This window comes from Sinocyclocheilus rhinocerous, unplaced genomic scaffold, assembly GCF_001515625.1.
Source record: "Sinocyclocheilus rhinocerous isolate Xijiao unplaced genomic scaffold, SAMN03320098_v1.1 scaffold2578, whole genome shotgun sequence".
Lineage (NCBI taxonomy): Eukaryota > Metazoa > Chordata > Actinopteri > Cypriniformes > Cyprinidae > Sinocyclocheilus > Sinocyclocheilus rhinocerous.
Genome location: NW_015643596.1, coordinates 195354 through 213624, shown reverse-complemented (window position 1 = coordinate 213624; position 18271 = coordinate 195354). Strand labels below are relative to the sequence as shown.

The following is an 18271-nucleotide window of genomic DNA, read 5'->3' as shown; positions in this document are numbered from 1 at the left end:
TATATATATATATATATATATCATCCACCGTCTAGTTGTGAATCACCTTATTTTTGGTACAAAATATGAATCAAATATGAGGAATGGCGCAACAAAATCTCTCATACTCTACAGTCATATGACATTTAGCTGAAATATCATCAGATATTGGTTCCGTCTGTCAGAGAGGAAATTTGACTGTGAATTTATTTCCTCCTTTTGACCAAAATAATTAGGTTTTTTTCAGACAGGCAGCAAAAATCCAACCCAAATCAGTTTAATTGTCTGTAGCAAAAACCGCATGGAATCTGATTTTAACAAACCTCATCCAAACCGAATCAATATTGTGGTTTAAAATCTGATTAAAATCGTGTGTCAGACAGATCAGATCGGGTTTTGTTTTCGGAGTTCGGGACGTGACTTCAGTGAAGTACGGCTAAAGCTATAGCGTTATATATATATATATATATATATCATCCACCGTCTAGTTGTGAATCACCTTATTTTTGGTACAAAATATGAATCAAATATGAGGAATGGCGCAACAAAATCTCTCATACTCTCCAGTCATATGACATTTAGCTGAAATATCATCAGATATTGGTTCCGTCTGTCAGAGAGGAAATTTGACTGTGAATTTATTTCCTCCTTTTGACCAAAATAATTAGGTTTTTTTCAGACAGGCAGCAAAAATCCAACCCAAATCAGTTTAATTGTCTGTAGCAAAAACCGCATGGAATCTGATTTTAACAAACCTCATCCAAACCGAATCAATATTGTGGTTTAAAATCTGATTAAAATCCAATGTGTGTCAGATCAGATCGGGTTTTGTTTTCGGAGTTCGGGACGTGACTTCAGTGAAGTACGGCTAAAGCTATAGCGTTAAACACTCACAAAAAGCGTCTTCAGCTGAATTCCCTCTTTGATGCACACACGTGTCGTTCTCTTTGTAATGAATAGTGAATGAGCAAAGGAGCGAGCCATTTTGAACAGCGTGTGCCAAATTTTCTCTTTCTACAATGACAGCTTCTTTTGTATGTGTCTTAGCACAAGTCATCACTATGGCAACCATGCAGATGCCAGATTTTGAGTACACTAAACATTTTGAATATGTTAACAAATGGATCAGATTTTTAAAGAATAAAAAACAAATATTAAAAATATTATTTATTTATTTAGAAAATAAAGAATTTAAGAATTTGCTTCTCAAATAAAAATATAAATTATGTACATGATAGTATTTATTTATTTATTTTTTAATTTTTTCCTTTAGAAAAACATTTTGCCATTTAAGCTAATAATAATAATAAAATATATTATCTGAAAATAAATCTTAATATCTTAATAAACTTTTGCTTCTCGAAAATAAATAAATATGTATAATTATACAATTATGTAAATTATACAATTAATTAATTTATTTTTATTTACTTTTTTCTTTGTAATAAACTTAATTCAAAATATATTTATTTTAATATAAATTATTTTATTATTATTTTTTATTTCTATTCTATTCTATTCTATTCTATTCTATTCTATTCTATTATCACTGGCCTTTAATAAAACAATAGTGTCATTTGTGTTGGCACTGCATTGAAAAGCTGTAGCCCGAATCCCAGCAAGCACAGGTTCAGCGGGCCTGAAAAGAGCATTTAACGTCACAGTTCAGTCTAATGTCCCTGTTCATTTTAAAAGGGCCAATCAAACCCCCATTAACTTTAAACACGCTCTCAATGTCCTGCTAAAATATCTTGGACATGACAATGAAAGCTGGACTGAACCCAAATCCTGCAAAGCCGCTGGCAGAGATGAATGCACTCGTCCTGGTCAAGATAAATACAAAATCGTCAAAACCCAATGGTCTAGAAACATTCCAGAAGTTTTCTGAGTTAGATAAATATTGTTTAAAACAGACCTGGCCTGCACGTTATAGGACTAATCATGATGAATGAGCCTCCAGATCACGTTCCCAGCTTTGTAGAGTGAATCTTGGAGAGAAATAGGTCACCATTTTTTTGTTCTTTGTTAGTATGCAACTCAAATGCTTTAACCAGATTGTCAGTGCATAGCTGGTTCTTTACTTTATATATCTATATAACTATATCAACAGCTCTTTCCTGATCTCACTGGGCTTTGCAAGGTTTTGCCCTGCGGCTGCTTTTCTCTGTGCTACAGAAGATGTGTGAATGGACCTGCTGGCCTTTGCTATACTATGACTTGTGAATTATAGTTTGTTTTTAATGCAACTTGATGAGATCTGACATACAGCTGGACAGTCTTGGATGCCTTGAAAAATCTGTCATCTCTCCAGTGTTGGGGAAAGTTCATTTTAAAAGTAATGCATTACAAAATTGCATTACTCCAAAAAAAGAAAAGAAAAAGTAACTAATTACATCTATCTATCTATCTGTCTATCTGTCCATCTATCTATCTATCTGTCTATCTGTCTGTCTGTCTGTCTGTCTGTCTGTCTGTCTGTCTGTCTATCTATCTATCATCTATCAAAGATCCATTATTCCCCTGTTAAAACTTTTATATTTTCTCTACTGTATTAGTAACTTCGCTCAGACCTCACGACTCCTCAGTATCACTAGTGCCAGATTGTACTCTAGCTTGATTTAATGTACTTTCACTTGCCATTTTATACCTTTTCGAGCTCTTTTTCCCTCATCAATGATCCATTTCTGTTCCCCACATCTCTTCCGCCTGTGCTTTGATGTTTCCATTTGAGAGTCTAGCACATTTTTATTCACTCCACAACTCCACCAATGTGACTGCCTTGAGGTTTATGGATACATTATCCTCTGTCAGTGCTAGACGCTTCATTTAAACCTTGGAACCACTTGCTGTTCAAGGTGGTGTTACCTTGAATCCCTCTGTGGCCTCAATTTTTGGGGGAAGATCAAACCAATGTATTTCTTATAGTTGTCGCATAATTGGTTGGGATTACTATTTTAGCATAGAATTACTATATAGCCACTGTCCTGCTAAATCAAAGAGTTTAAAAAACTTTTTTTTGGTTGTAATATAACCTTTCTATGCTTCAATAGTTTATCTCATGATCTTGATTTTTAATGTTCATTTAAAAGAGTTTGTTTTCCCTCCAAGTGCAAAGCCATTTGCAACAAAGGTACACTTTATCATCACTGTTAGAAATAACATTATTGCGCTCATTACCCAAGAGGGTAGCTGCTATATTCTACTAGTTGACAACTTTAGCTAATACTTAACCACGTTTTTCCATTCAGCATTTCACCATGGGACCACTTCAGTGATGTACCGTCACATTTCATCGTCCAAACCTACAGTCTTCAGCCATAAATCACATTAAAGTGATACCAAGGGTGGAAAAGGCTTGGAGTTCAGTGCCTCTGAGCTTTCATTAGAAGAAAAACTAAGAAGAACAGATATCCTGGAGCAGCATACCTATATAGTACACTGCAAAAAAAAAAAGTTTTAGTACTGGTTTAGTACCTTAGAGTGTAATATGTCCCCTTAAAATGCTATTATGAATCTTTTAGGGGTAAATATGGTACAGATATGTTCCTTTGCTGCCCCAGTGAGATGCTGTTGTACCCCTAAATGGAGCATGTCTATGAAATGGAATAAGAAGTCATTGAGTCGGTCCACTTTTTTTCAATCGCTCTAGCTGCCCAAGAAGCGTATAGCCTGGAGCACCAAACTCTTTCTTGTTTGTTCATTCTCTGCTATTTCCTTCAGCTCCTCCAAACGTCTACGGCTCCCTGCTGTTTGGCCGTATGTCTACTGAGGAATTCCATCAGTTCTTGCCGCCTCAGTGTTCGGACCCTGCTATTTTCTTCTGAAGTGACAGTTTCTTCCGTTCTTTCTGACAGTAACCCCCTTCCCCTGCATTTTTTCTCCATCTCAGATGAGTGTTCGGTGAGGAAGGGCGGCTGCAGTCACGAGTGCTCAGTGGCGCCGGGTAAAGGGGTCGTGTGTTCCTGTCCGGCCGGGTTCCAGCTGGGTTCGGACGGCCGGACATGCGAAGTCCTGGATTACTGTACCAAGCACCTACGCTGCAGCCAAGTGTGCGAACAACACAAGAATACTGTGAAATGCTCCTGCTATCCAGGCTGGAGTCTTGGACCCGATGGAGACAGCTGTTATAATACAGGTAAACAGCGGCATGATGATTCTTGGTTGGCCTGTGGTTAACGATTTGAATTTTTCACATGAAAATTAGAGGTTCAATCTCAAACAGGGTTAAAACCTGATTACAGTCCAAACCGCAAGGCAATTAACCTCAAGGGAACCAAATGACCCTTAATTTCTGAGCTGTAAATAACACGGATAAATGGCTGCAAGATGACAAGTAAGTTAATTGGTGACTCAGTTTTTTTCAGTGCATATTTATTCATATTTACTTGCGGAGAGAGGATTGTGCAGTCAGTTTTAAGGTGTAAAATGCATTTGTGATATGTATGCATTTCATTTTAGCGGTGTGACTTTACAAGAGAGCAAAAGCGGGCTGGGAATTATCAGAGCGTTCAGACTCCTGCGCACTTTATGTGAGTGGAGAGGAAGATATGCGCAAAGAGCACTCAGTAGCATGTTTTAATAAAAAGAAAAACAAGCTTGCACTGAAACACACAGCTCAGTTTTCAGAGCTGTCAAAATGCATTTAGTTTTTGTCCGAACTGAAACTGCCAGCTATAATTCATATTGCAGTCCACATAAGGTTTCCTCTTCAGTCTCAGACATAAAGAGATGTGTGCCGCATAACATTTTTGCTTTATTCATAGCTTGGAATGTGCTAACATTTTATTCAAAGATTATTATTATTATTATTATTAAGTGATATTTTAATATTTTTTATGAATAATTTTCAAATTTCTTGCCTTTTTTTCAATTTTACTTTTTTTCAGTTTAATTTTACATCAATTTAATTTGTTTAATTTTGATCAACTCAGTATAATTTAATTTGTAATTTACTAAATATATGTTTATTAAATAAGGCATTTTTTATTTTATTTTATTTTAACATCTCAGCATTTAGATTTTTTTATGACCATCTAGTCAATGTTAAATGTTAATGTTGCATTACGTTGCAACATTTTTGGACTGTTTTCTTTTTTTTTTTTCACTTTACAGATTGCTATATACAGATTGTTCTTATTCTTATTCTTCATTTAAGTGATATTTTAATGCTTTTTCATTAATAATTTTACCATTACAATGCACAAATTACATACATGTGATTTATTTTATTTTAGCATTTTGAAATTCTTTGGTAATGTTTCTTAACAATGTTTCACTTGACAGATACAATTTCTCTTTTTGTCAATTTTACATTTAGTGATTTAGTCTACAAATGAGTAACATATCAATTTATTTAATTTACTAGCAATTTATTGTAAAACCAATTCCTAATATACACACAGATCCTTTTTATTGTGATTTCATAGGACCAACAAGTCAACATTAAACTTGCTTATGCATTTTCACAGTCCTATGCGGCATGCATTCTTGTTCTCTTTACCGATTGTTTTCTGTCTTTTTGTAGATCCTTTTGAGGCGTTCATCATTTTTTCCATCAGACACGAAATTCGCCGCATCAACCTGCAAAGGGGCGACTACAGCCTGTTGGTCCCCGGGCTCAGGAACACCATCGCTTTGGATTTCCATTTCAGCCAGAGCCTGCTGTATTGGACCGATGTCGTAGAGGACAAAATTTACCGTGGGAAGCTGTCAGAAGGCAGTGGTATGATTTACAATTTTTTTTTTTACATAGTTTATACATAGTTTATGACAATGTTAATATTTATGACTTAATTATACCATAAAAGCTATAATATGATTCAGTGGAATTTACAGTGCATACTGTAAATGTCATAGTGGGACTGAAAACTGCAGAATTGAAAAAAAAAAAAAAGTTTGTCAAGGAATTATTTTGGATGAAAGTACTTTTAGGGGCAACCTAACACTCACAAAACTAACAACTTCTCACAAAAAATGTGTTTTCCTTGCCTGTCACTCCAGTACCAGTGGAAACATGAATGTGTCAAAAATATTTTATAAATATTGTCAAATCTAGCATATACTACAAGTTGCATTCAGTCCAAGATGTTTTCAAAGTGCTGTGAAAAGCTGATAGTGTTGACAAAATAATTGAGGTAGTATACATATATACAGTATATATATATATATAATACAAAATGACTACTTTTTAAATTTTATTTTATGAATATTAAAGGAGTGACTGATACCCCTTTATTTTAATAAAAATCAATTTAAACAAACAAACAAAAAAAATGCTTATGTCCTATTATATTTAAAAAGATCAAGGTAAATGTTTTTTTTCTCCATGTCTCACTGATCGTGATTCTTATTTTTATTATTATTGTTCAGCATATTGTGAAGAGATTTTTTTAGCTCTGTTTTACACTTAAAAAGCAAAGTCAGTCTACCAACTGTGTAAATATTTCAGCTTCAAAAGCTCCCAAAATGTGAGAAGCAATTTACACTTAGATCACAAAAGAACTGATGAGTAGATATTGAGAAATTTCACACACTTCATAGCTTACCAAATTACACTCACCAAATGCCAAATTCAAGTAATCTTGAGCTTGACTGACCAGCTAGCAACCATTTATTTCCTTTAAAATAACCCAGTTTGTTGTCCCGGCAGGTGTTTCGTCAATCGAGGTGGTGGTCCAGCATGGTCTAGCCACTCCAGAAGGTCTTGCTGTTGATTGGATAGCGGGAAATCTCTACTGGATTGACAGTAACTTGGACCAAATTGAGCTGTCCAAGCTAAATGGCGAATTACGAACCACCCTCATCGCCGGGGGTATGGAACACCCTCGGGCCATCGCTGTGGACCCCGGCCAGGGGTACGTTTCTCAATCCAGTTGAAGAAAATAACAGCAAAGCACCAGTTTTCCAATTACTTCATAGCTTTAATGAACAACTTCAGTGATTGATAGCTCCATTCGGTGGTTTGCGAATCGTAATGAACCCATCTAATCACCCATAAAGGAGTTTTTAAATGATTTCCAAAAGGGATATTACCATGAAATTGGGCCATTACACATTCTTACCTGTTTTGTAATTGCGCTAATGCTAATGCTTTTAATGAGGATGTGGTTTGCAAGTAACCCTCATTTGAAAGTCGTTTAAGGTAGATTTTAACATAGAGTTTTGTCGTCAACAGTGCCTTGTTCTGGACCGATTGGGACGCCACGTTTCCTCGCATCGAAGGTGCTTCCATGAGCGGGAAACAGCGGCATGTGGTTTTCAAGGACATGGACTCCGGCGCTTGGCCCAACGGACTGACCTTGGACCACATGGAGAGCAGGATAGTATGGACAGACGCCCGGTAAGAAGCACGCAAACATTTTTTCGCAAGACAAGACCGTTAGGGAATGTTTTGGATGGAAACGAGAGGGTGGAATTGGGAATAAGCTCGGATTCAGTCGTTTGTAACAAATTCAAGCACTCGTTTGGTTGAATGATTGATGTGTTTTTGTACTGGTTCAAATTCGAGATCCACCTCTGCTGGCGATGAAATGACAGGCCGACAGAGATATTCTATTACTATTGATTATAATTTTGCCCATCAATTATTTTTTCGTATTTTACAAAGCAGCGGCGTAGCAATTTTGCTGTTTTGACACATTCATAAACTCTCATCTTGAATTTCTCACAGCGATAGTTTAATTCCTCTTGTGCCCGTTGGCTCCAAATGCACCGCAAATTAATATTCAGATAATGAGATTCTTGGACTTAATGAAGAATCTGATCAATTCTCAGCTTTCGATTACCTCATTTTTGTCTCTGCTATATTCAGATCACACATCTCTCTTTCTTTCTCAGTCTGTCAACAGCATTACTTTCTTTTTTTTCTCTCTCAACTGTGTCTCATCATTAAGGCATCAGTGCACTCTTGCAAACTATTTTTACTGTTTTGTTTTTACTGTTTTTTTTATTTAGAGTACACAAGTCTTTGTAGTAAAAATGTAGAATATGTTCATATATTGTTATATATATATATATATATATATTGGTATATATATATAGATAGATAGATAGATATTGTATAGGTTGTTATTTTACTTCAAGCAAACTTTGATTTATTTTTAAACTACTTGGTTGATGTCAGTTAATTGAGTTGTTGTAATCTTAAACCGGATTTATTCATTTTTATTTAATTTAGTTGATTTAATTTGATTTAATTTTGATTTGAAACAACTTGGTTCCATTCAGTTAATTGAAATGTTCTAATTCAGAGTTAAACAATATGAAATTAGTTTTGTTTCAGTTTGTTTCAGGTTGAGTTGACTCGAGAAAGTTCAGTTAATTTATTTGTCATGATTAAGATTTATTTTAAGATCTTTTAAATGTATATTCAATTTATTTATTTTTAAGTTCGAATTGATTCAGTTCAGGTTGATTTGATTTGATTTGATTTGATTTGATTTGAAACAACTTTGTACAGGTCATTTAATGAAATTGTGGCAATTCAGAGTTAAAAAAGATTATGTTTGATTTGATTCAGTTAAATTCCGGTTGGTTTGACTCGACTCAGTAACTAAATTGTTGTAATTCAGAGTTCAAGATTTATTAAGTTAGATTTGATTTGAACTTTTGTTAATTGAATTGTCATAATTCAGAGTCAAACAAGATAAGGTAAGATTTGATTCAGGTTGATTTGACTCAACTAAATTCAGCAAATGTATTTGTTATAATTTAGAGTTAAACACTATTTATTAAGTTGGATTCATTTTGATGTTGATTTGATTTGAAACAACCTGGTTCAGTTCAGTTAATTTATTTGTCGTAATTCAGAGTTAAACACGATTAAGTTTGATTTAATTCAGATCAGGTTGTTGTGATTTGATTTGACTCAGATTCACTTTAGTTTAGTGAACTGAATTGATGTAATTCAGAGTTGTATTTCCGGTAGATTTGATTCAGCTCAGTTCACTTAATTGAACTGACACAATTCAGAGCTAAACCAGATTTGCAGAGTTTGATTCTAGTTAAGTCAAATCAAATCACACTTAATAAATCTTGTTTTTAATTCTGAATTCGACTTAGTTTAGTTAATTGAACTGATGTAAATCAACATGAAACAAGATTTAAAATATATGAGATTCCGTTTTGTATTGTGTAGAAATGTGTATTAGGAAAGTGAATAAGGTGGATTGCATTTCATGCTGACTTTAAAATACTCTAATGATGATAATTAGAAAATGATTTGTCCTTCCTCAGATCTGACGCTATATACTCTGCTCTATATGATGGCACGGGGATGATTGAAATTCTTCGAGGCCACGAGTTCCTCTCTCACCCCTTCGCTGTGTCTCTCTTTGGAGGGAACGTCTATTGGACCGACTGGAGGACCAACACTTTGACCAAAGCCAACAAATGGACCGGATCCAATGTAACTGTGATCCAAAAAACCAGCGCCCAACCCTTCGATCTGGAGATATACCATCCTAGCAGGCAGCCACAAAGTAAGAAACTGTCTCGCTGTCATTCAAAAGTGTCTGGAGGGACTTTGAAAGAGATGATGATTTGAAGGATCCAACAGAACATAATGAGAGAAACCTCTAGATTGAGTGAAGTTGTCATGTTGGATTAATAGCATACAATCACCCAGTTTTGGCACAGTCCCGTTTCTCACTAGAAGATTTTAGAGACTAATTGGCTGCAAAGCTGTCTCGTCAAGAACTCCCTTGATTCCCATCAAGAATTCCCATAATTTCTGAAACACGAAACAGACCGTCAAACACTACAAGGTCACAATTCTCTTCTGAATGTCCTACTAAAAACTAAATGCACTTTCAGTTAGAACCAAAAGATGTACCAAAACAGAAACAAAAGAATGTTCTTTTGTGAAATGATTTATTTTATTTTATTAGTTTAGTTTAGTTTAGTTTATTCAGAACCAAAAGACGTACCAAAACAGAAACAAAAGAATGTTTTATTTTTTAATTCTTTTTGAAGTGATTGAATTGAATTGAATTGAATTGAATTGAATTTTTATTTTATTTTATGTAATTTAATTTAATTTAATTTAATTTAATTTAATTTAATTTAATTTAATTTAATTTAATTTAATTTAATTTAATTTAATTTATTTACTTTACTTTACTTTACTTTACTTTAGCTTAATTTAGTTTACTTTAGTTTAGCTTAGCTTAGTTTATTCAGAATCAAAAGACATACCAAATCAGAAACAAAAGAATGTTTTGTTTTTGAGTTCTTTTGAGAAATGTTTATTTTATTTTATAAAAAAAAAAGATCTGGGAGCACTTTTCCATACAAAAAGCTGTATATTGGTATTTTTTTTCTTGTTTTTTTCCCCAAAAATAAATGAACATGCTACAAAAACTTATTAAATTATAATAAATTAGTTATTAAAATGTCATAATTTTGTTATGATTTATTTCATTTTTGTTTGTTTTGCATTTTCTGAAAAGCTGTGACTGCATGTTCATGCAAAAACTCAAGCCCCTAATGTGTTCTGTGTGGGTTTTAATGGGCTGTTATAAGGTTGCTATGGTGTTTTTGCTGGTTGCTAGGGTGTATTGGGTGGTTGTTTGCTGGCCCAAGTCAAAAGAGCCACCCCTAATGACCTCTGGGTAATTTCAGTTCAGTCAACGCTGAACATGTGCTTGAAATCTGTTCCTCCTTCTGTAACCCTGTTTTAATTGACCTAATAGAATTTGTTCACCATTTGGGCAATAAAGTACAAAAGAAGAGCCAAAAAGCATCCCATAAATAAAACACAATTGAATCAGCCCGTGATGGCTGTCCAGCATCTTTTCCCTTGGGTGTACATCTGCCAGATGTGGAAGAATCAGCCTTCTGTCAACACATCGAGCTTGGCATCATCCACCAAAGCTAAATTACCCTTAATGGCGCTAAGAGGCTCTTTGTTAACTCATGACTCCAGCTAAACACTTATAATGGGCTGGCGGAAACATTCACGGAGTGTTCCAGATAGTGATTGGCAGCTATAAACCTACGGTATGGATGGAGTGATATGCCGCACAGATGTGTGAAGGATTTTTGCGAGATTGTGGGTCTGGTTTTTCATGTTCTGATCAAAATTGCTTTGAAGTACAACCTTCAACTATGTACAGTCCTTGAAAATGAGGATGAAAGTGAATCTCGAGTAAATCATTTTTAGAATTGTATATTTAGACTCGTCGTCTCTTGCTTTGAACCAGATTGTTTTGAAATGTACAGGCTACATTAGAAATGGGTGTTTTTATGGCAAAAGTGTGCTCCTCAGCTTTTAGATTGAAACATTAATGATCATTTTTCTAACTTTCTATTTTTCCTGCTCTTTGCTGTGTTTGTCCTGTGGTTTGACTTTACTTTGTTTTTGATTTTGTTTATAGTGCTGATAATTTGTGCTTTTGTTTTTTGCATTTGTTGTTTTTGTTTTCTATACTTTTCTTATATTTATTTGTTTTGATAAATGGTTTTATATCATGCCATTTGAAGCATTTTGAATCTAAAAGGTGCTATATAAATAAAATGTATTATTATTAAATATATTATTGTTATTATGTTGAAGGTTTTCAAACATTGTTCTCTGGAACCCAGGTTAAAATGTTTGTTTTTTATTTAATTAAAATAAAATTATAAAAAAAAAAAAAAAAAAAAATTTTGGTATATATATATATATACATTTTTTGGAAGGTTATAAAACATTGTGATCTGGATTATTTATTTATTTATTTATTCAAATTAAATAAAAAATGTGGTACTTCATTTTTCAATGAAGTAAACATTCTTTAATTTTTTTCCAAGTAATATCTGAAGTGAATAGGCGATACTACAAAATTAAATCATTTTAATTAAATAAATGAGCTTTAGCCTGAACCATTACTTGTAAGTTTTCTGACCTTTTTCTGTGTCTGCTCTTGGCTGTTTTTGTCCTGTGGCTTAGCACCTGCTTTCCTCTGTTTGGGGATTTTGTTTATAGCGCTGAATGTCTGTTCTGTGTCTGTTTTCATTACCCGTCTGCGTCTGAAGAGGCCAGCCCGCATTGCTATGGGTTTTCACGTGTCAGAATAGCTTAGCGAGAGTGACATAGAGATTACTGTATTCATTAGGCCTGAAACAACTGTTTTTTATGGACTTGTTATGCATTTTTTAGTTACGTGTGTGTTTTACGATCCCATTTAGAGTTGTGGAGTAATAACCTTGCTCTGAGCAAGAACAAACCCAGGGATTGTTGGGTAGGGAATAAGGGGCCTAATTACTCAGCACGCCGTCCACATCTTCCACATGTTAGGCAGAGTACTTTTGGTTTTCAGGAGACTATGTGCATTAATGCAAGCCGCATCGCCTAATAACTAGCTGAAGAAATGATAAAAGACTAAAAAATGTTAACGTTGCCCTGTGGCTTTGACCTGTGGAAATAATAATCAAAGGCATCTCTGTCTAATAAGTCGCTGTGGTGGTAAATCAGGAGAATTAAATATTAATGTGACGTATGCACAATGTATACTCAGATGTTCTTTTATTAATGTTTTCTCTTCTCTCCTATCTCCTATCTGTTTCAGCTCCTAACCCATGTGCTAGTAACAAAGGAAGAGGCCCATGTTCTCACCTCTGTCTTATAAATTATAATGGTTCTGCATCTTGCTCCTGTCCACACCTCATGAAACTGTCGGCCAACAACCGAACCTGCCAAGGTGAGTTCTGTAGATCTCTCTTTATGAAACATGTTTGGCCTACACACACACAGAAACTATGCAGTTTTAGAATATTAGAAAATTCAAATCATACATACAGTGTTAAGTCTTTGTGTTTTATATCATTTTATTTTATTATAATAATAATGTTCTTATTTATTAATTTATTTATTTAATTATTTTGCTCATTTTGTTATTGTTTTATATTTTTTTTTATTTGAAGGTGCATTTTATGTATAGCAAATATATTAATATTATTTGAAAGCTTTTCAAACATTGTAATGTAAAAGCTCCGGTAAAAAAAATGTTCATTCATGTGATTTTTTTATTTATTTTTACTGAATTTTTCAGGATAGTATAAATCTACTCATTAGAATTTCAAGTATCACAGCAATATTCAACAGACACTAATATTTCAACAGTTTTTTATTTAGTTATATTTATTTAAATAGATTTAATTATTAATAGTGTTATGTATTAAATTATATATACAATCTTCACAATAATTAAAACAATAATTGGATAATTACTTGCTTAATAATTACTTGCATATTCACACACACACACACACACACACGCATATATATATATATCTGACTGTGAAAAACGACTATTTATTTAAAGTATTTATTTTCAATGTATTAAAAACTATATGTTGTAATATTTAAAAACTATATATAAATATATTTTAATGACATTATTAAACTTGTTTTAAAAAAGTAAATAACTTAAGAGCAATTGGTAGTCTATTTTTTTTGTAACGTTGTTTGATTTAAAGGGGTCATATGATACGATTTCAATTTTTCCTTTCTCTTTGGAGTGTTACAAGCTCTTGGTGCATAAAGAAGATCTGTAAAGTTGAGGCGCTGTGTGTTTTGTTGTGAAAGCGAAACTACATTGTTTGGCCTTCCAAAAGAGGATGATATGGCTTCGTCATGCCTGAAGCTGATCTGTGCTGGTCGCTGAGGAATGCATAAACACATTTCATTACACCAAATACACAAAATAATGTTCTTTTTAGCAGCATCATATGACCCCTTTAATATTAAAATTACAGGTCTTACAGGTCTTTATACATGGCAAGGTCTAATGCAAAAATCTGATATTTGGACTCAAAAGTGATATTTTTCGGCAAGAAATGCCATTCATGCACACTGATGCTTCACTGAGGCACGAGTTGCGAATTACAATATAGGCTTCTTCATTAAAATGAGCGATCCACAATTGAATGGAGCTGATGTAAAACAGAATGTCTGATATTGGAATAATTATAGCGTGTATCAGGAGATTTACGTGACCTACCTAAACTCATTACAGACTGAAATGGAGATCTCTCTTTACCGGCCACCCTAGAGATCTCTCTGGAGGTCAAGAAAGGAGAATTTACAGTATGAGTCCTTTGAGTTTTATGTCTTTATAGCGCTGCCTTTGTAAGGACACTCAATTCCCCTTCAACAACAACAACAACATTTATTTATAAAGCACATTTAAATACAATGTACATTGATCCAAAGTGCTGTACAATGATCAAACAAATCTACTAATAAAAACAACAACTACACGCATACAAAGGCTAAAGAGTAAAAATAAGATTTAAGTCTAGACTTAAAAATGTCCAAAGAAGGAGCAGATCTCACATGATAGGGGAGACCATTCCAAAGCTTGGGGCCAACCACAGAAAAAGCCCGATCACCCTTTGATTTGTACCGACACCGTGGTACAGTTAGAAGCAAGTGACTCGAAGATCTAAGTGCCCTAGCAGGACAATATGGCACAAGAAGTTCAGAGATATAACTTGTTGCACAACCAGACAATGCCTTATAAACGAACAGAAGAATTTTAAAATCAACCCTGAATTTAACGGGAAGCCAATGAAGGGATGATAAGACAGGAGAAATGTGATCCCTCTTTTTTGACCCAGTCAAAAGTCTTGCCGCAGCATTTTGAACAGCTTGCAATCGTGACACTGAAGATTGAGGAAGACCAGAATAAAGAGAGTTACAATAATCCAATCGAGATGTAACAAGTGCATGAATCACAACTTCCATATCCTTCCTTGAAAGAAAATGCTTCAACTTTGCAATAGATCTCAAATGGAAAAACCTTGCTCTAATAACAGCACTAATTTGTTTATCAAAAAGTAGAGAGGAGTCAAAAATCACTCCAAGGTTATTATATTTACTCCCCTTATTATATTTGTCCCGCTAACTGATTTAGGTCATATTTTTCACTCCCGGTGATACTAGAGATAGAGAAACAGAATTCAATTGAGGGTGAATTTGAGTTGATTATGTATTTATGTACATGAACAGGTGTGAAGAAGTTTCTGTTATATGCTCGGAGATCTGAGATTCGAGGAGTGGACATCGACAACCCGTACCTCAACGTCATCATGGCCCTCACTGTACCCGATATTGATGACGTCTCGGCGATGGATTACGATGCTGGAGACGAGAGGATTTACTGGGCCGATGTGAAGACCAGAACTATAAAACGGGCGTTCATTAACGGAACCAAACTCGAAACCGTCCTATCAGGAGGTATGTCGAGGTTCATTTGGACAGTTATTATCTCACACATTTAAAATTGCTTTTTGTTTTCCTGTATTTATTGAAAGAAGAGTCAAATGTGTCTTGACAAAGAAAATTGTTTATCAAATTATACTTTATTTTAATTTATTGTTGTCATTTTGTTGCTGTGATCTACAAGTATTTCCAATGAGCAGCTTTCTTTATTAGCATGGATAAATATACAGATTATTTTATTTTATTTTATTTCATTATTTTATTTTATTTTATTTTCCTATTTTTTGCATGTTTTTAAACACATTTATAATTTATATAAATTTAGAAATTATAAATATAATATGATATTACATTAAATTAATTTCCTATATTATATTCATTTCCTTTTTAGTTATTTAACATGACAAGTTACCTTTTTATTTTGATAAAACATTATGAAAGGTGCTGTACCAAAAATTATTAAATATTGTCATATTATATTAAATTACATTAAATTAAAGCTTATTTTATTTGTGTGGCTAAATATGCAGGTTATTCATTGCTTATTATATAATATTATATAATATTATATTGTTACAAATTTTTTTTTAAAATTCATTTTGTATTTATTTTTACCACATTTTATGAAAGATGATCAATATAAATAAAATAAAATAAAATAAATACATTTATATATATATATATATATATATATATATATATATATATAAATTTCACAATATATCTACGTTGTTTTGTGTGATGAAAAATGCAGATTATTTATTGATAATATCTGTATTTACAGACCTATCTAATGTCCGTGGCCTGGCTATTGATTGGCTATCCAGAAACATGTACTGGATGAGCTCAGACAACGACGAGACCCACATTAACGTCGCCCGTCTTGACGGATCTCTCAAAAACACTGTCGTTCACGGGATGGACAAACCCAAGTGTCTCGTCCTGCATCCATCTAAAGGGTAACATAGCAAAAACCACACTAACAGTTAGCCGTATCCATAATGGAGAAGTTACGAGCTGCGTATCGCTAAAGATCGCTATCCTATTTATTAGTAAGTAATTGCACACTTCCGTTGAATTGTCACCTTTTGTTACCGTCAAATCTGCGTGTGAGATACATCAGTTACAAAGCTAATTACTGAACAGGTCTCTGTTTATATTCCCCATGCCCAATTAGCTAAAGTTATTAGAGTAATTTTCTTGGAGTTGATTAAGACTGACAAATTGTTGTAGCCATGAAAACTATTTAACGATGCCAAACTGGTTGTCAGCCAATCAGAAATACGAATTTATCTTACCCTTGTTGGGCTGGTCAATGACAGCTCTTTAATTAGCATACATTATGATTCCAGGCATGCAAGCTAATTAAAAACGGAGCCAGTTCCTCACAATTGTTTACACGAGATTTAATATAACGCGATTCTGTAATCCAGTGATGGATCTTACGCACGGTACGGTGCGCATGTTGTTTTATTTCGCTCCCCAATATCTTGTGATCTTTGGCCCTCGTGTTGCATTTTTTTTTTCCGCCAGCTGTCTTCTCGTTTTAGCTTCCGACCCCGTCGATATTTCTGAAAGTCATCTGTCACGTAGGTTCATGCGCGCCATCAAGATGTATGAGGGAGATAGAGACAGCTTTATTTGATTGTTTTGTGCTCTGAGGTGATTGTGAAGATAAAGTTATTTTCTACCTTCCCGACCTTCAAGCAGGTCACGTTCCTTAAACAGAAGAGTCCCATCCTTCATCTTCAAGACTAATCCATCTCTCTGAATGATTCTTGTTTTGTTGTGGTCTACAGGAAGATGTTCTGGATGGACGGGGGCACTATAAATATGGCCAATATGGATGGCAGCAACATCAAGATTTTGCACCAGAACCAGAAGGAGCCCGTTGGTAAATTGAAGTTCCAAAACCTACAGTAGTGAGCTGTGTACTTAGTATTTTATACTTAGTACAAAATCTAAGGCATGTGTCATCTGTGGAGGAAGCAGTCCCAGAATGCATTATGATACAGTGAAGACATTCTTCCAAAATGGTGTTAATTTGGTATTATTGAGATGCTATTATAGTTTTTATTAAAATTTTGAATTAGATTTTCTTTCTTTTTTTTAATTTTAGGTAAATTAATTTTAGTTTAGTTTTTCTTTTCTACATGAATCTTAAATGTTTATTTATTTTATTTTATTTTATTTCAAGTAACTTTTATTTGCTTTGCCTTTGTCTGTATTGCCTCGTTTTGCTTTGCATTTGCTTAGCTTTCATCTGTTTTGCTTAGCTTTTCTTTGATTTTGCTTTTCTGTTTTGCATTGCTTTTGTTTTGTTTTGCTTTTCTTTGCTTCATTTTGCTTTGCTTTAGTCTGTTTTGCACTGCTTTTGTTTTTGTGTTGCTTTTATTTGTTTTGTGTTGCTTTCTGTTGCTTTCTGTTTTGCTTTTCTTTGGTTTTTTTTTGCTTTTGCTTTGGTTTAGTTTGTTTTGTTGCTTTTATTTTTTGTTTTTACTTTTCTTTGCTTTGTTTTGTATTGCTTTCATCTGTTTTGCTTTGCTTTACTTTTCTTTGCCTTTGCTTTGCTTTAGTCTGTTTTGCATTGCCGTTGTTTTTGTTTTGCTTTTGTTTGCTTTGTTTTGTATTGCTTTCATCTGTTTTGCTTTGCTTTCCTTTGCTTTAGTCCGTTTTGTTGCTTTTTTTGCATTCTTCATTTTTTTTAATTAAATAATTTTTGCTCTTCTTTTTTTTGCTTTGTTTTTCATTCGCAAACAGCATAGAGTAAGGTGTTAGCAACACTGTTTTCTTTGCCTTCATTTTTTTTCACTTTTGTACTTTTACTTTTGTTTTGTTTTCACTTGTAAAAACATTTAAAGTCCCCATGATAAAGTTTTTTGGGTGTTAGTATCAATATGTTAGTCTTAAGGTTATCTATAAGGCAGTTTGCTCCAAAACAGTGACAGAATTCGCATTTAGAAGATATAAGCATTCAAAGCTTGCAGTTCGTCACTTCCGCCAAAACGGCTCAACGATTTTTTTGACGTCACATCGTATTTCAGCTTCTCATCAAACTTTCTGTCCAATCAAATGCTCTCTAGAATC

At 33.8% G+C, this 18271-nt stretch overlaps 1 protein-coding gene across 1 annotated transcript in view; it reads left to right on the top strand.

Moving 5' to 3' along the window:
* lrp1ba (low density lipoprotein receptor-related protein 1Ba) overlaps positions 1 to 18271 on the top strand; it is a 283055-nt gene that overhangs the window by 122534 nt on the left and 142250 nt on the right. Inside the window, exons 23-31 of the mRNA XM_016574938.1 lie at positions 3869 to 4114; positions 5504 to 5701; positions 6629 to 6833; positions 7154 to 7318; positions 9214 to 9458; positions 12528 to 12659; positions 14972 to 15199; positions 15969 to 16143; positions 16984 to 17078. Coding sequence (XP_016430424.1) covers positions 3869 to 4114; positions 5504 to 5701; positions 6629 to 6833; positions 7154 to 7318; positions 9214 to 9458; positions 12528 to 12659; positions 14972 to 15199; positions 15969 to 16143; positions 16984 to 17078 — 1689 coding nt within the window. The remainder of the gene's footprint in view (positions 1 to 3868; positions 4115 to 5503; positions 5702 to 6628; positions 6834 to 7153; positions 7319 to 9213; positions 9459 to 12527; positions 12660 to 14971; positions 15200 to 15968; positions 16144 to 16983; positions 17079 to 18271) is intronic.